This window comes from Sceloporus undulatus, chromosome 2, assembly GCF_019175285.1.
Source record: "Sceloporus undulatus isolate JIND9_A2432 ecotype Alabama chromosome 2, SceUnd_v1.1, whole genome shotgun sequence".
Classification (NCBI taxonomy): domain Eukaryota; kingdom Metazoa; phylum Chordata; class Lepidosauria; order Squamata; family Phrynosomatidae; genus Sceloporus; species Sceloporus undulatus.
In genome coordinates, this window is record NC_056523.1 from 125,463,203 (window position 1) to 125,480,481 (window position 17,279).

Genomic DNA, 17,279 nt, shown 5'->3' on the forward strand with positions numbered 1-17,279 from the left:
TGCCCTTACTTTTATAAAATTATATAAAATCTTAATAGTCAACCTAGACACAATGGCCTAGTGCAGCTACCCAAAGAGATCTCAAAATAGCGGAACGTCTTGGGCAGGTGTGTCCTTAATGAATCCGAGATTGTGGGGCACTCTCTACTTCCGCATGTGGTGACGTGCAAGAAGTATTTTTGGTTTCTGTGGAGGAAGAGAGTACTGGGGATTTTGGCACTTGCAGACAGAGGTGTCCTAGCAAGATCGAGCTGTGCAGCTCCACCAGCTTTCCATTGTTTTCATATTTTTTGTGATAAGAAGAAACAAGGAAGAAATTATAGGAAAACATAAGTGGGTTAGAAGATGACATTTTCTGGACCCCTGTATAACATTTCAAGTTTGAGACAAGGCAACTGCACAATAAACCTCATCTGGAAGTACTTATAATTCTGTTCTTCAAGTAATTGCTGTGTTCACAAATATATAAGCCAAACCCCAACCTGGGTTATTTCATAGGTGTTCACACTCACCCCAACTGCATTTGATGCAGTTTGCAGGGAGACCACCAAAAAATCCACTTGACCCGGTGTATCTGGCACCGGGTCATCTACCTCGTCTCTTTTGCAGTGCCACAACAATCTGGATCTTTGGTAGTGAGAACTCACTACTGGATTGGATCAATCTGAATCACACAGGATCATTTTGAAAATGGAGGCACCTGCATTTTCAAATTATCTGGTTAGTCCACCACCTTTTCCTCCTCCCTCCTCCTTTCTTCTCTTCGTCTCTCCTTCCACCACTGCATCCTCCTTTGTCCTCCTTCCTCCTCTCTCCTCCTCCTTTCTACTCCTCTTCCTCACCCCCCTCCTATCATGATCAAATCTCTTGTGGCATTTTATTTCTATCCCCCCCTCCCCCCGAGTCTGAATGGAAATAGGGATAAAATGTCATGGAAGGATTCAATCATGGCAAACACAGTGGGAACTTCAATTCAGAATGACATCCCTAAGGAGACCCAGATTGCCTCAGTAAAAAAAAATGTAAGGAGCTTATCCCATGAACTTTAAAACTGGCTCAAGTCTCCTGGAATGCAGTCGGGACACAGGATAGAGGTGGAGATCGCATGCTAAATCGCTGCCTTATCGCTGGCTGCCATCAGCCCGGGTCTCAGCTATGCTCCACCAGCACTTTTTAGAAGCCAGAAAGCTTCTGACTTCTAAAACGTGCTGATGGAGCATGGCTGGGACCCAGCGTAGACCCAGGTTGATGGTGGCTGGTGATTAGACAGCAATTTAGCACACGATTATCCCCGCTTCCATCCTGTATCCCAGCTGCAGCCCGGGAGGCTTGAACTGGTTTTTAAAGTTCATGCAATAAGCTCCTAAGTGTGACTGACCGACCCCTCACACAAGGCTTCTCATCACAGAGAGACAAAATCCTGATCCCAAAGATTCTTTCTGAAGCCAAATCACTGTGTCCACCTCTCTGTGCTTCCAAACAGAAGGGTTCTTAGGATGACAGAGTAATGCTCTTCTGTTGCAACCTATAAGCAGGATTGCAATTTTCCTCACCCTCCATATTTCAGGGAGTGGTGCTTTTTCTTACTGTGTTTTATTCACACAATGAGTACAAGATGTCACCGTGAGCAATGTTACTTCCTCTTCCTCCCCTTACAATGATCTACCCTTTCTCCAGTCCTAACATGCTGAAACAACTCCTTATGAGGCAAATTGTGCTGGATGTTCATTCACACACAAACTGATGGGGATTAGGGTGGAGATCAATAAACATTTGTAGTTTTTGATAGCTGATATCTTTCACAGCTACAGCACACTCCAAGATGACTGGTGTGTGTGTGTGTGTGTGTGTGTGTGTGTGTGTGTGTAGGAGGTTCTTGGTGACTTGGGGCAATTAATGTCTCAAATGCAGAAACTATTTCATACCAAAAATAGCAATAAAATATATTTCATGGTGTCATGTGAATAAAACTAAAACAAACAAACAAACAAACAAACAATAATCCTAAATTAAGGGTGAGAATGCAGCATCTTCAACTACTTTGTTTTTAAATCAGTAGCCATGATCTGAAATCAAGGGGAGCAATACATCTCAAGGCACCCAAGCTTGCTTTGGGGAGCAACTTCTTCCATCAAGGTCTATCATTTCAGGCAGCTTCCTTGACAGTGGTAGCCTCCTCTGCCCACCCATGGGGGTACCCCTTCTTCAAGTCCCCATCCATCCTTTCCTTCAAAGCAGAAAGCCTTAAAAGGACAGATATTTACCTTGTACCAGTGGTGTCACTAGGGGTGTGGAGATCTGGACTGCACCAGGTGACACCCTAAGGCCCCATTCACACTGGCGGCATTGCCCTGGAAGGAACTGGGCAGATTCGAGGGGGCCCCTCCCGAATCTCTCCGGAAGCAAGTGCTGACTACCAATCAGGGGCATTTTAACATGAATGCCCTCTTGGAGAATTTGGGTTTAAGGTGAAGGTGCCTGGCTGTCAATCAAAGTTAGTTCCACGATGGTCATAGGTGATGTTTCCAGCACTGGTAGGGGCATCAGAAGTGTGCTTTCCTCCTCTCCTTTTTTTTAAAGGACCAGGCACCACTTGTCAAATGTAAAAACCTCGTGCGTGTGTGTGTGTGTGTGTGTGTGTGTTGTGGGCATTTGGGTCAGTGTTGTAGGTTATGATCTGCCCTTGGCCCCATTTTCAACCCCAAAATGCAAGCTAGTGCCATCTCTGTAGCCTGTATCCCACTCCCTTGGCATCCGAGAATGCCTCATACACAGGTAACAACAACAACAACAACAACAACATTAATTCCTCACCTTGGAATGCCAGAAAAGGATGCTTTTTTTTCTTTACCTAGGCTACCCCTGAATTCCTTAGAGACAGTAGCAAAAACTGTATCAATTTGCCAATTTGCCTAATTGGAAAGAGAAGCATTACATTCGAATTGTAACATTCATTCTCATTGCAGCAGTCATTCCAAAGGAAAAAATAGGCTACCCCTGAATTCCTTAGAGACAGTAGCAAAAGCTGTATCAGTTTGCCAAGTTGCAACATTACATTCGAATTGTAACATTCATTCACATTGCAGCAGTCATTCCAAAGGAAAGAATATGCGCATAGACAGCCAAAAATAATTTTAAAAAAAATCCAAAGGAAAAAGGTCTCTGCCGGATAGCAGAGGCTTCCCTTGCTGTAGCCCCCTGATCTGCCCTGAATTGACCCTTGCTCCTGCTCACGATCTGTCTATATATCTATATATGTATATATCTTTAGCAAGAAATATGCACATTTTTTGCCAAAAATAATTGAAAAAAAATCCAAAGGAAAAAGGTCTCTGCCAGATAGCAGAGGCTTCCCTTGCTGTAGCTCCCTGTCCTGCCCTGAATTGACCCCGTCAGTCACCCCCTTCTTGCCTCCTGTCACCCTTTGCATCCAGATCCCCTTTTTTCCTTCGGCTCTTTCCTCCTCCCCCTCCCCTCGGATGAGGGGAGGGAATGCTCTGGCCTCTGCCCGCCCTCTGACCTTAATCCCTCCCTGAATTTGTCCCGATCATGATCGAGGGCAAGTTCATATTTCGCGGAACCTGGGTCTTTTCAGAAAAGACGGATTTTAGCCCAATTCCTGATAACCCGCAGTAAGGGGCATTTCCTTGTGCAAGCCTCAACATGGATTGTGAAACAATTGGGCTAAAATCCGTATGAACTTCACGTGGAAGAATCGATTTCAAAACCGGTTTAAAAGGTAGTGTGAATGGCCCCTAAGGTGGGGTGACACCACTGCACTTCAGGCACCTGCGTTTTGGCAGAAATGGGCAGTGGCATTTGCCCATGTCCCTTTAAACTGCTGAAGAGATCATGTGAGTGGGGTGAGGCTCAGCGGAAGGAGAAAAGAGAGGTCCCAGGGTGGTTGATGGTGCAGCTCCTAGAGAAGGCAGAACATGTGCTATCTCAGTGCTGGAAGGGGACTCAGAGGCTGTCAATGATAGCTCAGGTTTGGAGGTTTCAGGACTGTTAAGGGTTTGGGGATTTCCAGTACCTTGGGCACTGAGATTTCTGGCTTTCCAAGTCTATCTAAGGTGTGTTCTCTGTTGGCAACACTGGTTTCTTGGTTTCTAAGTCAGTGTCCAGATACATGGTCGGATTATGCAACCTCTGGACTGCATGTGGTCCCTGGTTATTTTCACAGCTTCTGGGCCTCTTCAAGCTACCCACACTATCTATACAATATTTGTCTGTCTATTCATCCATCCATTCACACATACATATATACTTATGTGCACTGGAGACCTCCAGAACCAGCACTTCTTCTTGGGAATAAGGTGTCGGGCCATCAGGTTTGTCTTTGAAATGGATTCCAGGTTCATTCCATAGAGGCTCCTGGCACTGGCTATATACCTGCTCTCATCTGGGGCAGTCTGTGAGGACCATGTCTTTCTCCTCAGCTGTAGCCAGTTTTTATCTCTTCTCTTTTATCATCTATCTAAAAACAGTGATGAAAAGAACCATTCCAAATAGGATCAGAACTGGATCTGCTCTGTTATTCAGGCACCTAAAATATTATTTGTTTTTATCCCAGGAGACCCAGTTCTGAAGCAAAGAAAAAAAAGTTGAGACAGCATAGCTGAGAAGGCTTTCTTTCCACTTGTCACACTTCAGAGGTTGGGAGTAGCCAAAGAGGACACTGGTGAGGTCAGTAAATAATTTTGAATGGAAAAGTACTGGGTATACGGGCTTAAAAAGGGCCTACATACCCTAAAGGCACCAGATACTGTCTGAACTTGGAAGTTGAGCTGGGTCAGCCCTAGTTAGTAGTTGAATGGGAGACTTCCAATAAATATCAGAATCTGTAGACTATTATTTAAGAGGAAGGAACTGGCAAAACTTCCTCTGAAGTTTCTTTGCCTAAGAAAACCCTATGAAATTAATGGGGTCGCCATAAGTTGACAGGCAATTTGAAGACACACACAAAGATGTATGGATTTAACCAGGGTGGCCAAACACTCTAACCACAACAGAGGACAAAGCACCATAACATTTAGAACATTCAGAAATACACTACTATAAATATAAATTCATAATTCTTAATCATGCTCCAAATGGAGGACTTGGAATTCCTCCTGCACATAAGGTTGAAATGTAGGACATGTCCTGGAAATGTAGGACATGTTCTGGAAATGTAGGACATGCCCTGGAAAAGGAGGTTATGTCTGGTCACCCTGGACATAACCTTTTCCCCACCAACCACTGACCGAGCCAATTCCACAAATAATGGCTTTTACTTCAGTTCCAGATGCAATACTTATGTGGAAGTTTCCAGGAGGGAGATCCATTGAGGAATTATTAGGTTTGGGAGCTATGCTGCAAACTATCTGCATGCCGCATGTGCTTCACATCTCACAGTTGTTATGACCCATGAGGTTTCTTCCTTGGAGACAGGAATCAAAGAAAGCACCAAGAATTCTTGCGTCAGTTATTCCATTCTTAGGAATTAAAATGGCTTTTGTTGAGACATGTAAGAGAATTACACATTACCAGAGAACAGAATGGGTTCATTGGTTTCACAACCTCTTTTTCCAGAAATGTCCCCTCAACAGCCATGATGAGTCACATACGCCAGGTCTTGATGGCACATGTGCCCACACCAGAAGCCGCAAACCTTGGAAAGAAAGTGAAAAATAAGAGAGTAGCATTGGAAAATGTGAAAGGGAATCAATCGTTCAGCTGGGTCTGGAAAGTCTACTAATTTTTCACTTACAAGGTTCCAATTTACAGCTCCAAAACCATGTTCACACTTTTAGAGAACAGCATAAAAAAGCATAATGTACAAACCTGAATTTGACATTATATTGTTGTTGTTGATGCATACCTTCAAGTAATGTTTTCTTGGCAAGATTTGCTCAGGGGGTGTTTGCCTTTGAAAGAGCATGACTTGCTCAAGGTCACCCACTGGATTTCCAGGCTCAATGAATATTGGAACCTTGGTTGCCAGAGTTCTAGTGCAGTGCTCAAAACCACTACACCACTAGTTCGCAAACTGTGGAGTGAGATCCTGAGGTGGAACAAGAGTTGCTTGAGAGGGGAGGGGGGGTGGAGACTTGGAAGCCCTGATTCTCCCCCTCCTCCACTTCCCACTTTTTTCTGGTAGAGAAGAGAAATAGAAGGAGGGTGATTGAAGCAGCTAAATCAGCCTAAGCGAAGAGGAGAATTTTGTTTAAAATTTGTTTTATTTATATACCGCTATTCCAAAGATCATAGCGGTGAACAGCAAGTAAGCTAGTTAGCAAGTAAGCTAATTTGCCCCCAACAGTCTGGGTACTCATTTTAGTGACCTTGGAAGGATGCAAGCCTGAGTCGAGCTTGGGCCCTTTTGCTGGTCTTGAACTCGCAACCTTGTGGTTTTGAGTGAATAGCTGCAGTACAGGCATTTAACCACTGCGCCACCAGGGCAGTGGTTAAATGAAGGAGGAGAGGAGAGTAATTCTCTGGATTACAGCCTCTGGTGGAGCCCATCCCAAGTCTGCTGCAGCCTCAACCTGTGTGCGTGCTTAGTCCAGTGTGCCCTAGGCCCACAGCATCTCTGATGGCCTTTGGCAGTGGCTGACGCTGGTGGCGCCTCTTGCTTGGGGCTGTCACCATCGCTTGGTTCTGGTTGGACTCCCTCAGAGGCAGAGGAGAAGTGGTCTAAGTGGCTTCACTCCCAAATGACATCAGACTGGCTGGCAGTGGGGGAGCAGTGCAAATGCGCAGCTTCCTGCAAACCACTGGGACAGAGCATGCACCTGGGTACATTGCTGCCCTATGTCTTCACCTCCACCCTTTTGGCTGGCCAGCCAGCCAGCCAGCCAGCCAGGATTCCCACTCACAGGTAGAGGCAGGTGACAAACTGCCCCTTTGGTCTGTTCTTTCGCACACTCACGGGGTAGGTTCACACTCATTCTCTGGCTCTATGACCCATTTCTTTGAAGTCTCAAAAGGTGCTACACTAGATTCTTTTATCTCTTTGTGACACAAGGCTGTCTCTCACTCATGCACACAGACACACACATGTTCAGCTGGATATTTTTTTCTTGCTGGCTTTCTCCCTCACATCTTCCTCACCAGTTAATTGTTACGCACACACTTTCAAGTCATACTGTCTCCTTTCCTCACAGACACAACATTCTCAAACTTTCTCACATGGTCATTCTCTCTCACACATGGATAGTGTGACACTCTCTCACACAGTCACACTGGTATTAATTCTCTCATACACCCTCAGTACCTCTTTCTGTGTGAGTAGGGTTGCCCTAAGTCAGGGCCTCCAAACCGGGACAAATGTAGGACAAATGTAGAACAACATTTTCAAATGTAGGGCACATTTTTTATAAATGGAGGACACACGAAAAATATGATGATTTTAAAAAAATGTTAATATAAATGCATGTTTCTTAGGCATGATCAAAACGGAGGACATTTGGGCATTATTTCTAGACAGATGGCAGAAATGTACTTCCCTTTCTGGCCAAACACCCCCAGCCTGCATTCCAAAACACACACAACAGCACATTTGGGCATTTCACATGGCTTTACTTAACATGGCCTCTTGCATCAAAGGCTTATTCCATAACCAAACCCCTTGGGTTTAACACTTAGCATGGTTTAACATGGCTATGCATATTGAACATGTCAAGGTGGTTTCACAGTTCTTGCACCAAGTGTACTTCTCAGAAGTGTGTACTTGGTCAAGGGACTTTGGTTTTTCTTTACTGCGCATGAGTTTGTAAAAATCACAGCAATTTACATTGGCCATTCCTCAGAGGCTTGCTGTTATCAATATCACCATTAAAGAACCAAAAACACACAGAAAAGGCACTTTGGAAAGTCACACTCTCTCAGCTTCAGAAACAGTGCGTGCACGCCTCTGAAGCTGACTCATATCATCATCATCATCATCATCATCATCATCATCATCATCATCATCATCACACTATCACTGTCAAAACCGCTGCGGAAAAGCGATTTATAAATAAAACTTCTTCTTCTTCTTCTTCTTCTTCTTCTTCTTCTTATTATTATTATTATTATTATTATTATTATTATAAAACAAGGGAGACTTGTTAGCATTAAAAGCACCCAAAACACACTTTGGAAGGTGACACTCTCTCGGCTTCTGAAACAGTGCCTGCATGCCTCTCAAACTGACTCATATCATCATCATCATCATCATCATCATCATCATCATCAACGCTATCACTGTCAAAACAAGGGAGACTTGTTAGCATTAAAAGCACCCCCCCCCAAAAAAAAACCACTTTGAGGCCTCTGGCCACTCACTCACCACCCTTCCTCCTCCTTCTTCTCCTCCCCCTCCTCCATTCGCCGCGTGGCCTGGGGCAGAGGGGGCGGAGGAGGAGGAGGTGGGTGACACAGGTGTGCGGGGAGGCAGGGGAAGGTGGCGGGGAGGTGGGGGAAGGTGGCGCGGGCGCATGGGGAGGCGGGGAGGGTGGCGCAGCCACGTGCATGAGGCGCTGCCTCCACCTTTGCCTCCTCCACGTGGCCGTGCGGCCTGGGGGAAAGGGGGCGGAGGAGGAGGAGGTGGGTGGCACGGGTGCGCGGGGAGGTGCCGCCTCCATCTTCGCCTCCTCCGCCCCAGGCCTCGCTGCCCTCCTTTTCCTCCCTGCCTCCCCGAGGAGGAGGAGGGCAGCGAGGCCCCGCGGGCCGCGGCAACCTGGCTGCAAGTGGGGTTGTCCCAGTTTTTGGTGGCATCCGGGATGGGAGGGGCCCGGGGCCGCCAAAACCGGGAAAATCCCAGTTGCAGCTGGGTTATGACAACCCTATGTGTGAGTGACTTTCCCTCACACACTCTCACACATACACTCAGCAGTCATTTACATTTATTTTTTGAATGAAGAGATTCACATCTCTGTGCCTATTCAAAACTGATTCAGAATTGGTTCGGTGTTCCCACTAAGTTTATTGTGACTAATCTCTCCGTGCCATTTGAACCCTATTGCCATTCACATTTGCCACTGTATCAATTTAAAATGGAGGTGCCTCCATTTGTGGGAATGATACTGCATGATCCAAATCGATTCGGTAGCATGGTCATGTTACCAAAGATGTGGATTTTTGCAGATCTTTAAAAAAGAACCACTAAGGGATCAGGTGCCAAATGCACCTGTTTAAATGGGCTTTTTGGTCACTCTCCTGCAAACTGCGCCAAGTGCAGTTGGGAAAATATGAACTTTATGGAAATAATTTGGTTCCACACCCATTTATTTCCATAGTGTGAATGGGGCCTTAGTAAGGCTTTTTACAGACTCTCTCTCCATCAGATACATTCAATCACAAATAGTCTCACACACAAATTCTCTCCCGCCCCCCCACCTCTCTCTCTATATATATATATATTAAAAAAAACATGCGTCCATAGGTCATACCACAAATAAAAAGGTAGCACTGGGTGTGTGTGAAATCTCCCAAAAACTGTGGAGGGATGGTAAACAGCCCTCTTCCAATTAGTCCCTCTCCTCCAGAATGCTGTGCTACTGATTTATCATTCCCATTTATCCAACACACTTTAGAATGGATTCTTTTCAAAAGAACCACTTTGAAAGTACTCTCTGGATAAACCAGGTTTTTTGCCTTTGCCTCACTTCATCATTACAGAAATCGATCACATCACAACAGGAACCGGTTTCAAATGGGAATGAGGGTCATTTAATCCGATCAGCAATTCAATTCTTTTTATAGTGGGAATGACCCCAGTCATACTAAAAAAAAATCTGAATAACCCCCTAGAAATTTCTTGCTTGCACTGGCCTTTGCTACAAGGCTGTCATGGGTGTGAAGCCTCTTGGTCACTGCTCAGCCAACTGTTCAGTTGGTGCCTCTGGGGTGACAGAGTGCAAAAGGAGCAGTGACTGAGATTTGTTGTTTTAAATTTGCAGTAGAACAATAGACTTAATATCAAGAAGTAAGTGTTGAGGAAGCACTATGGTTGTCACTGAAAAGGAAAGGGAGTGGTAGCTCAAAAAGATTTGGTGACCACTGCCTTAACCACACCTCAGGTGTGAGAAAAGTGCATTGGAAACGAAACATGCAGATCAGAATTCACATTAAAACCTGCTACAACCAGCAATTAGCCAGAGCTAAAATCCCATTATATTTAGTACACAAGTGGATGTGGTAGTGGAAGCAACTGTGACCAAGGCATTACATTTACTGGAACTATTGGACAGTCCAGAGGGGCCCTGAAAGGTTACTGATTTAATACAATATGAGACACTTTTGTGAAGAAATCTTTCAGCGTATAAGGTGCAACAGATTACCTTAGCTACCTCAATGTAATTTTTTACAAGATTTCAAAAGACTTGAGCAAATTAAAAGATGCAGGTTGACTAACATTTACCCATGAAAGTGTCAGATATATCTATCTGAAACATGCTTTTTATAAATGAATCACCGCTAACTAAAAGGCTCCCTTTCCAATTGTAACCCACCTCATTTATTTATTTACATTGTTTCTGTACTTCCCTATAACATCGCCTCTCTGGGCAATTTTGCAAGAAACCACAATTCTCTGAAGAAAGGAAATGTGAAATTCTTCAAGAGAACAGATTTCAGACCAACCCTTTCACACTTTCAGAGCACAGACAATGCAAACTACAATGGCTAGTCCCCTCCACCTCTGATTGTGTATTTGGTGAGTGTAAAAAGACGTCCTATGCATGTCCCACCAGTGAATGATGAACACTTCCATGCCAGTGCAACAGTGAATGTGTTCTGGGTTCTAGTTCAGATTTTTAATCTATCCAATAGCCAAAGTTCTCTGGATGGATACAAAAAGCTGAAAGAACACAATACAATACAAAACCAACAAAAACACTTTTGTGGAAATGGGCTTCTAACAGTGTGTTGTTTTGCTGATTTTTATCTTCTGTCTTAGGAGTATATCACATGGAGCTTTTTGGAGCTCAGATCTGGGGTGACTCCTGGTTTAGCTATGCAAATTCACGTCTTAACGTGAATGTTTTATCACACTTGGTTGCCCTTCTGTTGCCCTTCCGAACTGAGGGGGAATCGAATCCAAGGCAAGTCATGTGATGCGGATTCATGCAAAGCGCAGTGAATGCAAATTGTATTACCACACCAGTGCATACCATGCGGATTCAACGATTCGAACTGGGACCCTTGCGCATGCTCAGTGGGGCTCTGGACGCTATCCTCCTTCCCTGCCCCCTCCTTAGCTGTCATCCTTCATTGGACTGAAGGAACAGTCAGAGGATGATGAGATAGGTTGCAGGGGGTCACTGGAGGCCAGGGTTTGGATGCAAGAGAAGGCAGGGGATGATGGGATAGGTCACAGGGGTCACTGGAGCCAGGGTTCAGATGCAGGAGAAGACAAGGGATGATGGGATAAGTTGCATGGGGTCACTGGAGCCAGGATTCAGATGCAGGAGAAGACAGGGGATGATGGGATAGGTCGCAGGGTGGCAGAGAGGATGAGATAGCATGGAGGAGGAGGAGGGAGATGAAGGATCAGGACACGGGGGGCCAAGGAGGGTGACATCGGAGTGATCTTCCACACCAGACCAATTCGAAGTAAAATTGAAGTGAGCTTGAAAGTGAATTCTGTGAAGTTACTTTTTTCCCGATTTTACCAAAATAAGGGGTCACTTTGTAATCACTGCAGAAGCGCCACAGAAGGAGTGCCCATAGAAAGGAATGCCCTGAAGCTGAGAGCATGTGGCTTGCTCAAGATCACCCAGTGAATTTCATGGCCAAGCTGGGAACTGAACCCTGGTCCCCAGAGTCATTAAAACCACTGTGCCATGCTGGCTCACAGTTTTAATTCTATAGAATGCTTAGTTATATATATATTTAAAAATAACACATGTTTTTGCTGATATCTTTGTGGGGATTTAAAATTGTTTTGGTTTTAATTTTTATAAGCCATCTTGAGTTCCATGAGGAAAAGGTGGGATATAAATGAGAAAAAAGTGGGATATAAATGAATGAATATTGTCATAACCACCATGATAATCATCCCAGCCTTCCCAAGGAGGAAATTCCAAAGCCTGGATAAAAAGCAATACAAAAATAAATAAATTCAAAATAATCAAGAAAAATATACGCAAATAACTCATAAAATCTAACATTTCAGAAACCATTCAAGAGAACGCTGAATATCACTTAAAAAGGGTTTTACTATCCAATACATTTCTAAGGCTGTCCTGTGAAATCAGTGTGTTCAGTTCACATACAAAGATTTCCAAGAACTTTAAAATGGAAGTGACAGCCATGTGCCCTGAACCTGAAAGAGGAAGTTTGGTTGCATGTGCACATTTCCTTCTGGTTAAAAGGACCCAGGACCTGGAGATGATATCAAAGCAATTGTGAGGAGCAGCTTGCTGAGATTGGCAAGAATGGCATTAGGAGGCATCTATAGGAAGTGTGAGGAACCTGAACAGGCTGAAATCAAGGACACCATGATACCAAGGAAAGCAGGTAAATGCCCACTCCAGGCAGGATCTTAGAATGATCACCTCTCAATCTCAACAGAAGAGACTCTGGGACCTGAAGAACAGGGACTGACTTGTCTTGGAGGGCTGGCTGTGAGGTTCTTGATTAGGCTGCCCTTGCACATAAGATTCTGCTCATTCAAGAGAGAAGGAAGCAGAGCAATAAGGCTATATGAAGAGATAAGTTTGCTGATGGGTAAAGTCTGATGTAACTCTGGGCACGTACTATAAAAATGTTAAGGTTAATGGAACACAGTGAGACTTGTCTTTTAAACTGGCATCCATGGGATTGGCACTGTAAGTAACAAAAATTATTATTTTCAACTTTTAGAGCTGGATGAGACACTAGGAGACATCCAAGAAGGAAAGAGAACTTTAGCTAATTGTATGAAGTATTTTACAATTCTTATTCTACTCTCATTTCAGCTTAGTTTTCATCATGTGTTTGTCTTGTGCCTCTCCAAACTACAGTTGAGACTCACATAACTACCGTAAATTCTTCATTTCCAAAATTATGCAAATTTATTTTTATAAAAATATCAAAAATCAAAATGACACACCTGCAATGAGCTGGAGGTCAAGGGAGCAGGGTTATAGCATCACACCCTGCTAGTTGGCAAGTGTGGATTGGGGGACTTTAAAGGTCCCTATAAACCCTTTAAACTAGGAAATATGTAAAAACATACCAAACAGTCATGAATGTATAACTTTAGAATTCAAAGACCTAGCCATGTCAGTTTGGAAAATCAGTATGCAAAGGGATCTTGTGACACCTTTGAGTCTAACTGAGTGAAAGAAATTGTAGCACAAGCTTTTGTTGACTTGGTCTACTTCCTCAGATGCAGTATGTCAAGTCTATGAAAGCTTATGCTACAACTTCTTTCAGTCAATGTGAGTACTAGAGTTTTCTAGGGCTTTTGAATTGGAGAAGGCAATACTGATCTAAATGGATAAATATTAGGACACCTCCTAGCACTACCAGCCCTAAGGCATGACAGATACATTTCACTAGTCTGCTTGTTCTTCCTTGGTCTCTTTCACATTGCACAATTATAGAGCACCCACAAAACACCCTTTCAGCTCAGAGTCCATGCCAGTGGTGGATTCACTGGTAACCCAAATCTCAAAAAATTAAGGATCTCTTTCACATTACACAATTATAGTGCTATGATTCAACTTTAGCTGCCATAGCAACATCCTATGGAATCCTGGGATGGGCAGTTTAGGGAAGGGCCTTCAGAATCCTTAGCCAGGGAGCTCCTCTGGTGCCTCTGACCAAACTACAAACCCCAGGATCAGCTGAAGTGGAATCATAGCACTATAATTGTGTAATGTGAAAGAGATCCTTAATTTTCTATGGTAAAAACAAGGGGTTAGGGTTAGGGTGGTCAGGGGATCCACCACTAATATGGGGCTAGTGCATCCATTCTTGCTTTTACCATTGTCCTTCCTGCAGCTGTTCTGAACTGGAAGGAGGTTTTGTGGCTGCCGAACCGGGCAAGGGATGAGGTTAATCCAGCTTCTGTTCAACTCATAGCACTGGGAGAAACAGAAGTAAACTGAGCAAAAATGGGACAACATGGAAATGTTACAAATGGCAATGGCTGTTATCACACGACAGAAATTGGAAGTATAATCCAGTGTCATCTTGAATGCAATCATGTGTATTCACGTTATTGCACAAAAAGTTATCAGATGCATTTGCTGGCATTCCGAACACACTCCGAACGCAATTCCACAGCAATCCAACATTAAGTAAATTCAGTGATCTAGCAAATACACAAATCCTATTCCCAGGCTACTTTGCATTCAATGCAATGTTGTTCGGTGTTATATGCATGTCTGCTGTGGCCCTGGCATACCCTCGCATCAATTCCTCCATTTTGTTTTGGCTTCCGGGTCTCCTAGGTCTTCCCAGGCAACCGAGAGGAAAAGCAGCTGTTTTTGACAGGAAAGAGTGGCTCTCCATGAGGTGCCCTGCAAGCTCTCTCTCTGTCCAAAAAGATGGGCTTTGGGCTTGCGCTGTTCTTGGCCCCTTGCCAGGGACCTTTTTGCCTCCTTCCTTCCCTTCCTCCAGGGCCAGGGGGCTTCAAAAAGAGAGAAAACTCCCCCCCCCCCTTTTGATTAGCCCCAAAGAGTTCTTCTTCTTCTTCCTCCATTCCTCTTTCTTTGGGGGATGATAGAGTGGGGCAGCCTGGGGAATGGGGGTCTGTTTTCCTCCCCTCAGGGGCATTGCTCTGGGCTCACAACAAACTCCAACTCCCAGAATTCCATAATCTTGAGCCACAAAGAGTCAAACCAGTGCCACACTGGGTTATTTCGCCAGTGTGGATGTAGCCTTAGCCGCCAGACCTTCCCCTCCCCTTCCCCCCTTTCCCTCCAACTCATGGTGAGGAGGCAACGCCATTGCCTTCAATGGGACTCCCAATGAGCCAGGTTAGAACCAGAGAGGAACCAGGCCCCCCACAACCTCACCATGCTCTCCCAAATTGGGAGGGACTCCTTCCCTCCCCCCTCCCCCCACATAGCAGGGGACTTAAAGGCACAGGCACAATCTTACACACAACCATTGGGAGACCCCCCCACCCCACTTTTTGGGTTTTCCTGCCAGGTTTATTCAGATGGGATTTGCCATTGCCACTTTCTGAGGAAGCTGAGAGAGTGTGACTTGCACCAGGTCACCCAGTGGGATTCGATCCCTGCCTTCTAGAGTCATAGTCCAATGCTCAAACCAAATACAAGGTGGCTTTGGACTGGTTTTGAATTGGTTAATTGCCTAAATAACATGAAATAAAGGGTAATGAATGAACAAATAACGTAAATTGCCTAAATACTGTGAAATAAAGGGTAATGAATGAACAAATAATGTGAATTGCTTAAATAACGTGAAATAAGGAGTAATGAATGAACAAATAATGTGAAACAAGGCAAAACCATGGGAACCAAATGCAAGCCCTTCCAGAAATGTAAAAAGGTCACAATCCGATTCTGCCCTCACTACGCATGTGCAGGGATGCTAATTTTTGATTGATTGATTGAAATTTTATTTATATACCGCCGTTCCTATGATCACGGCGGTTTACAAACAGAATAAGATACAATACGATACAGGTTATAAATATAATACAATAAAAATCACAGTTTAAAAATCAAAATTAACAGCTAAAGTCCTTCATAAAAAAACTGTATACTACTATATATCATTAAAATCCATCATTAATCAATCAAAATAATAAAACAATATAAAAATACAATAAATAGTATGCAGGAGCAAAACAGTCAGGACATGTGAGGGAAGGCTTGACGAAATAAATGAGTCTTAAGGTTTCTCTTAAATGACTCCAGGGAGGGGGCTAAGCGGAGCTCCTCAGGGAGAGCGTTCCAAGACTGCGGGGCCACCACAGAAAAAGCCCTTTGCGCAGTCGCTGCGTATCTTGTCTTGGGAACACTCAAAAGTTTTTCCCCACGAGATCTGAGAGTGCGGGGCTGATTGTATGGGGAGAGTCGGTCCTTCAAATACTCTGGGTCCAAGCCATTTAGGGCTTTATAGGTAACAACCAACACCTTGTATTGTGCCCGGAAGCGAATTGGCAGCCAGTGCAGATCTGCTAGTACAGGTGTTATGTGGCTGGCCCTGGAGCTACCAGTGATCTAGCAAATACACAAATCCTATTCCCAGGCTACTTTGCATTCAATGCAATGTTGTTTGGTGTGATATGCATGTCTGCTGTGGCCCTACTTTGAATTCTAGACTACGAAGGGTACATACTCATATGATAATTTCTTTTGCATTCACACTACTTTGGCTTTGGGATGGGCGCTGTGTTCTTCTGTGTGTTTGATAACCATTCGCATAATAGCCTTCATTTTTGAATTGGCCCTACTTGCTTTTCTTTCGAAATTGAAAGACATTCCTCCCATGTGATGTCCTCCAATGACATCAGGGCAGAGCAAAAACCTTGTTTGCAAGAAGTATCCACTGTCTGGCCTCTGTCTGTGTTCTCCTGTCCACTGCAGCATCTTGTGACTGTTACCAGAAGCCTCTTGCTGTTACTCAGTGAGTCAGAGAATGAATTTTGTTCTGTTGCACAAGCCATTTGCTGGATTAACAGCTGACCACATAGCCTTCCCTTCCCTTTATAGAGAGGGTCAGCTCAGGGGCACGGTCCCCCAGCCCTGGCTTTCATCAGCCTGGAGGTCAGATGCCTGAGACCAGCAAGCTCTTTTGTTGGACTCATCAAGATTCAGAACTCCATGTGCTCAACATGACACATACTCTGCACTGAGAGGGGCAGAATGCTGGGGATGGACAATTTAAACTAGCATAGATGGGTTCTTCAAATCAATCTTGGGATAGCTTATCATAGGGGAATACTAAGAATGATCATTGGGCTGTTATGAGGCAAACACTTGCTCGCACCTGTCTTTGAGAACTGACCGAGATGTGTGCCCTCTGTTTTATTTATCTGGGAGTAATTGGAACCATTTCCTTTCAAAACTATCAACTATCTGGATAGGATGAGAACTAGTGCTTGAGGGGGAAATACTCCCAGCCACTTCTCTCATTACCAGTTATATGGCATGGAAGAGTGGCTGGGCATCTAGGAAGGATGGCATTTCAGTCATAACACATCACAACTACAATTAAAAGTATATGTTTATTCAAGTATAATTATCAAAGGAGAGCCAGCGTGGTGTAATGATTTGGCAAAGGCAAACTTCATCATAGAGTCACCATAAGCTGGAAATGACTTAAAGGCAAAACACCAGCATTTATTA

At 44.2% G+C, this 17,279-nt stretch overlaps 1 protein-coding gene across 2 annotated transcripts in view; it reads left to right on the forward strand.

Moving 5' to 3' along the window:
* LOC121920816 (low affinity immunoglobulin epsilon Fc receptor-like) overlaps positions 1 to 17,279 on the forward strand; it is a 39,280-nt gene that overhangs the window by 2,112 nt on the left and 19,889 nt on the right. Inside the window, exon 2 of one of the 2 annotated variants that reach the window (XM_042448029.1) lies at positions 4,574 to 4,686. Coding sequence is in view for 1 of the 2 variants with exons in the window: in XM_042448028.1 (XP_042303962.1) it covers positions 12,405 to 12,486 (82 nt within the window). In the remaining variant the exon portion in view is untranslated. Of the gene's footprint in view, positions 1 to 4,573; positions 4,687 to 12,373; positions 12,487 to 17,279 lie in introns of those variants that run through there. The other variant, XM_042448028.1, reaches the window with a different exon arrangement.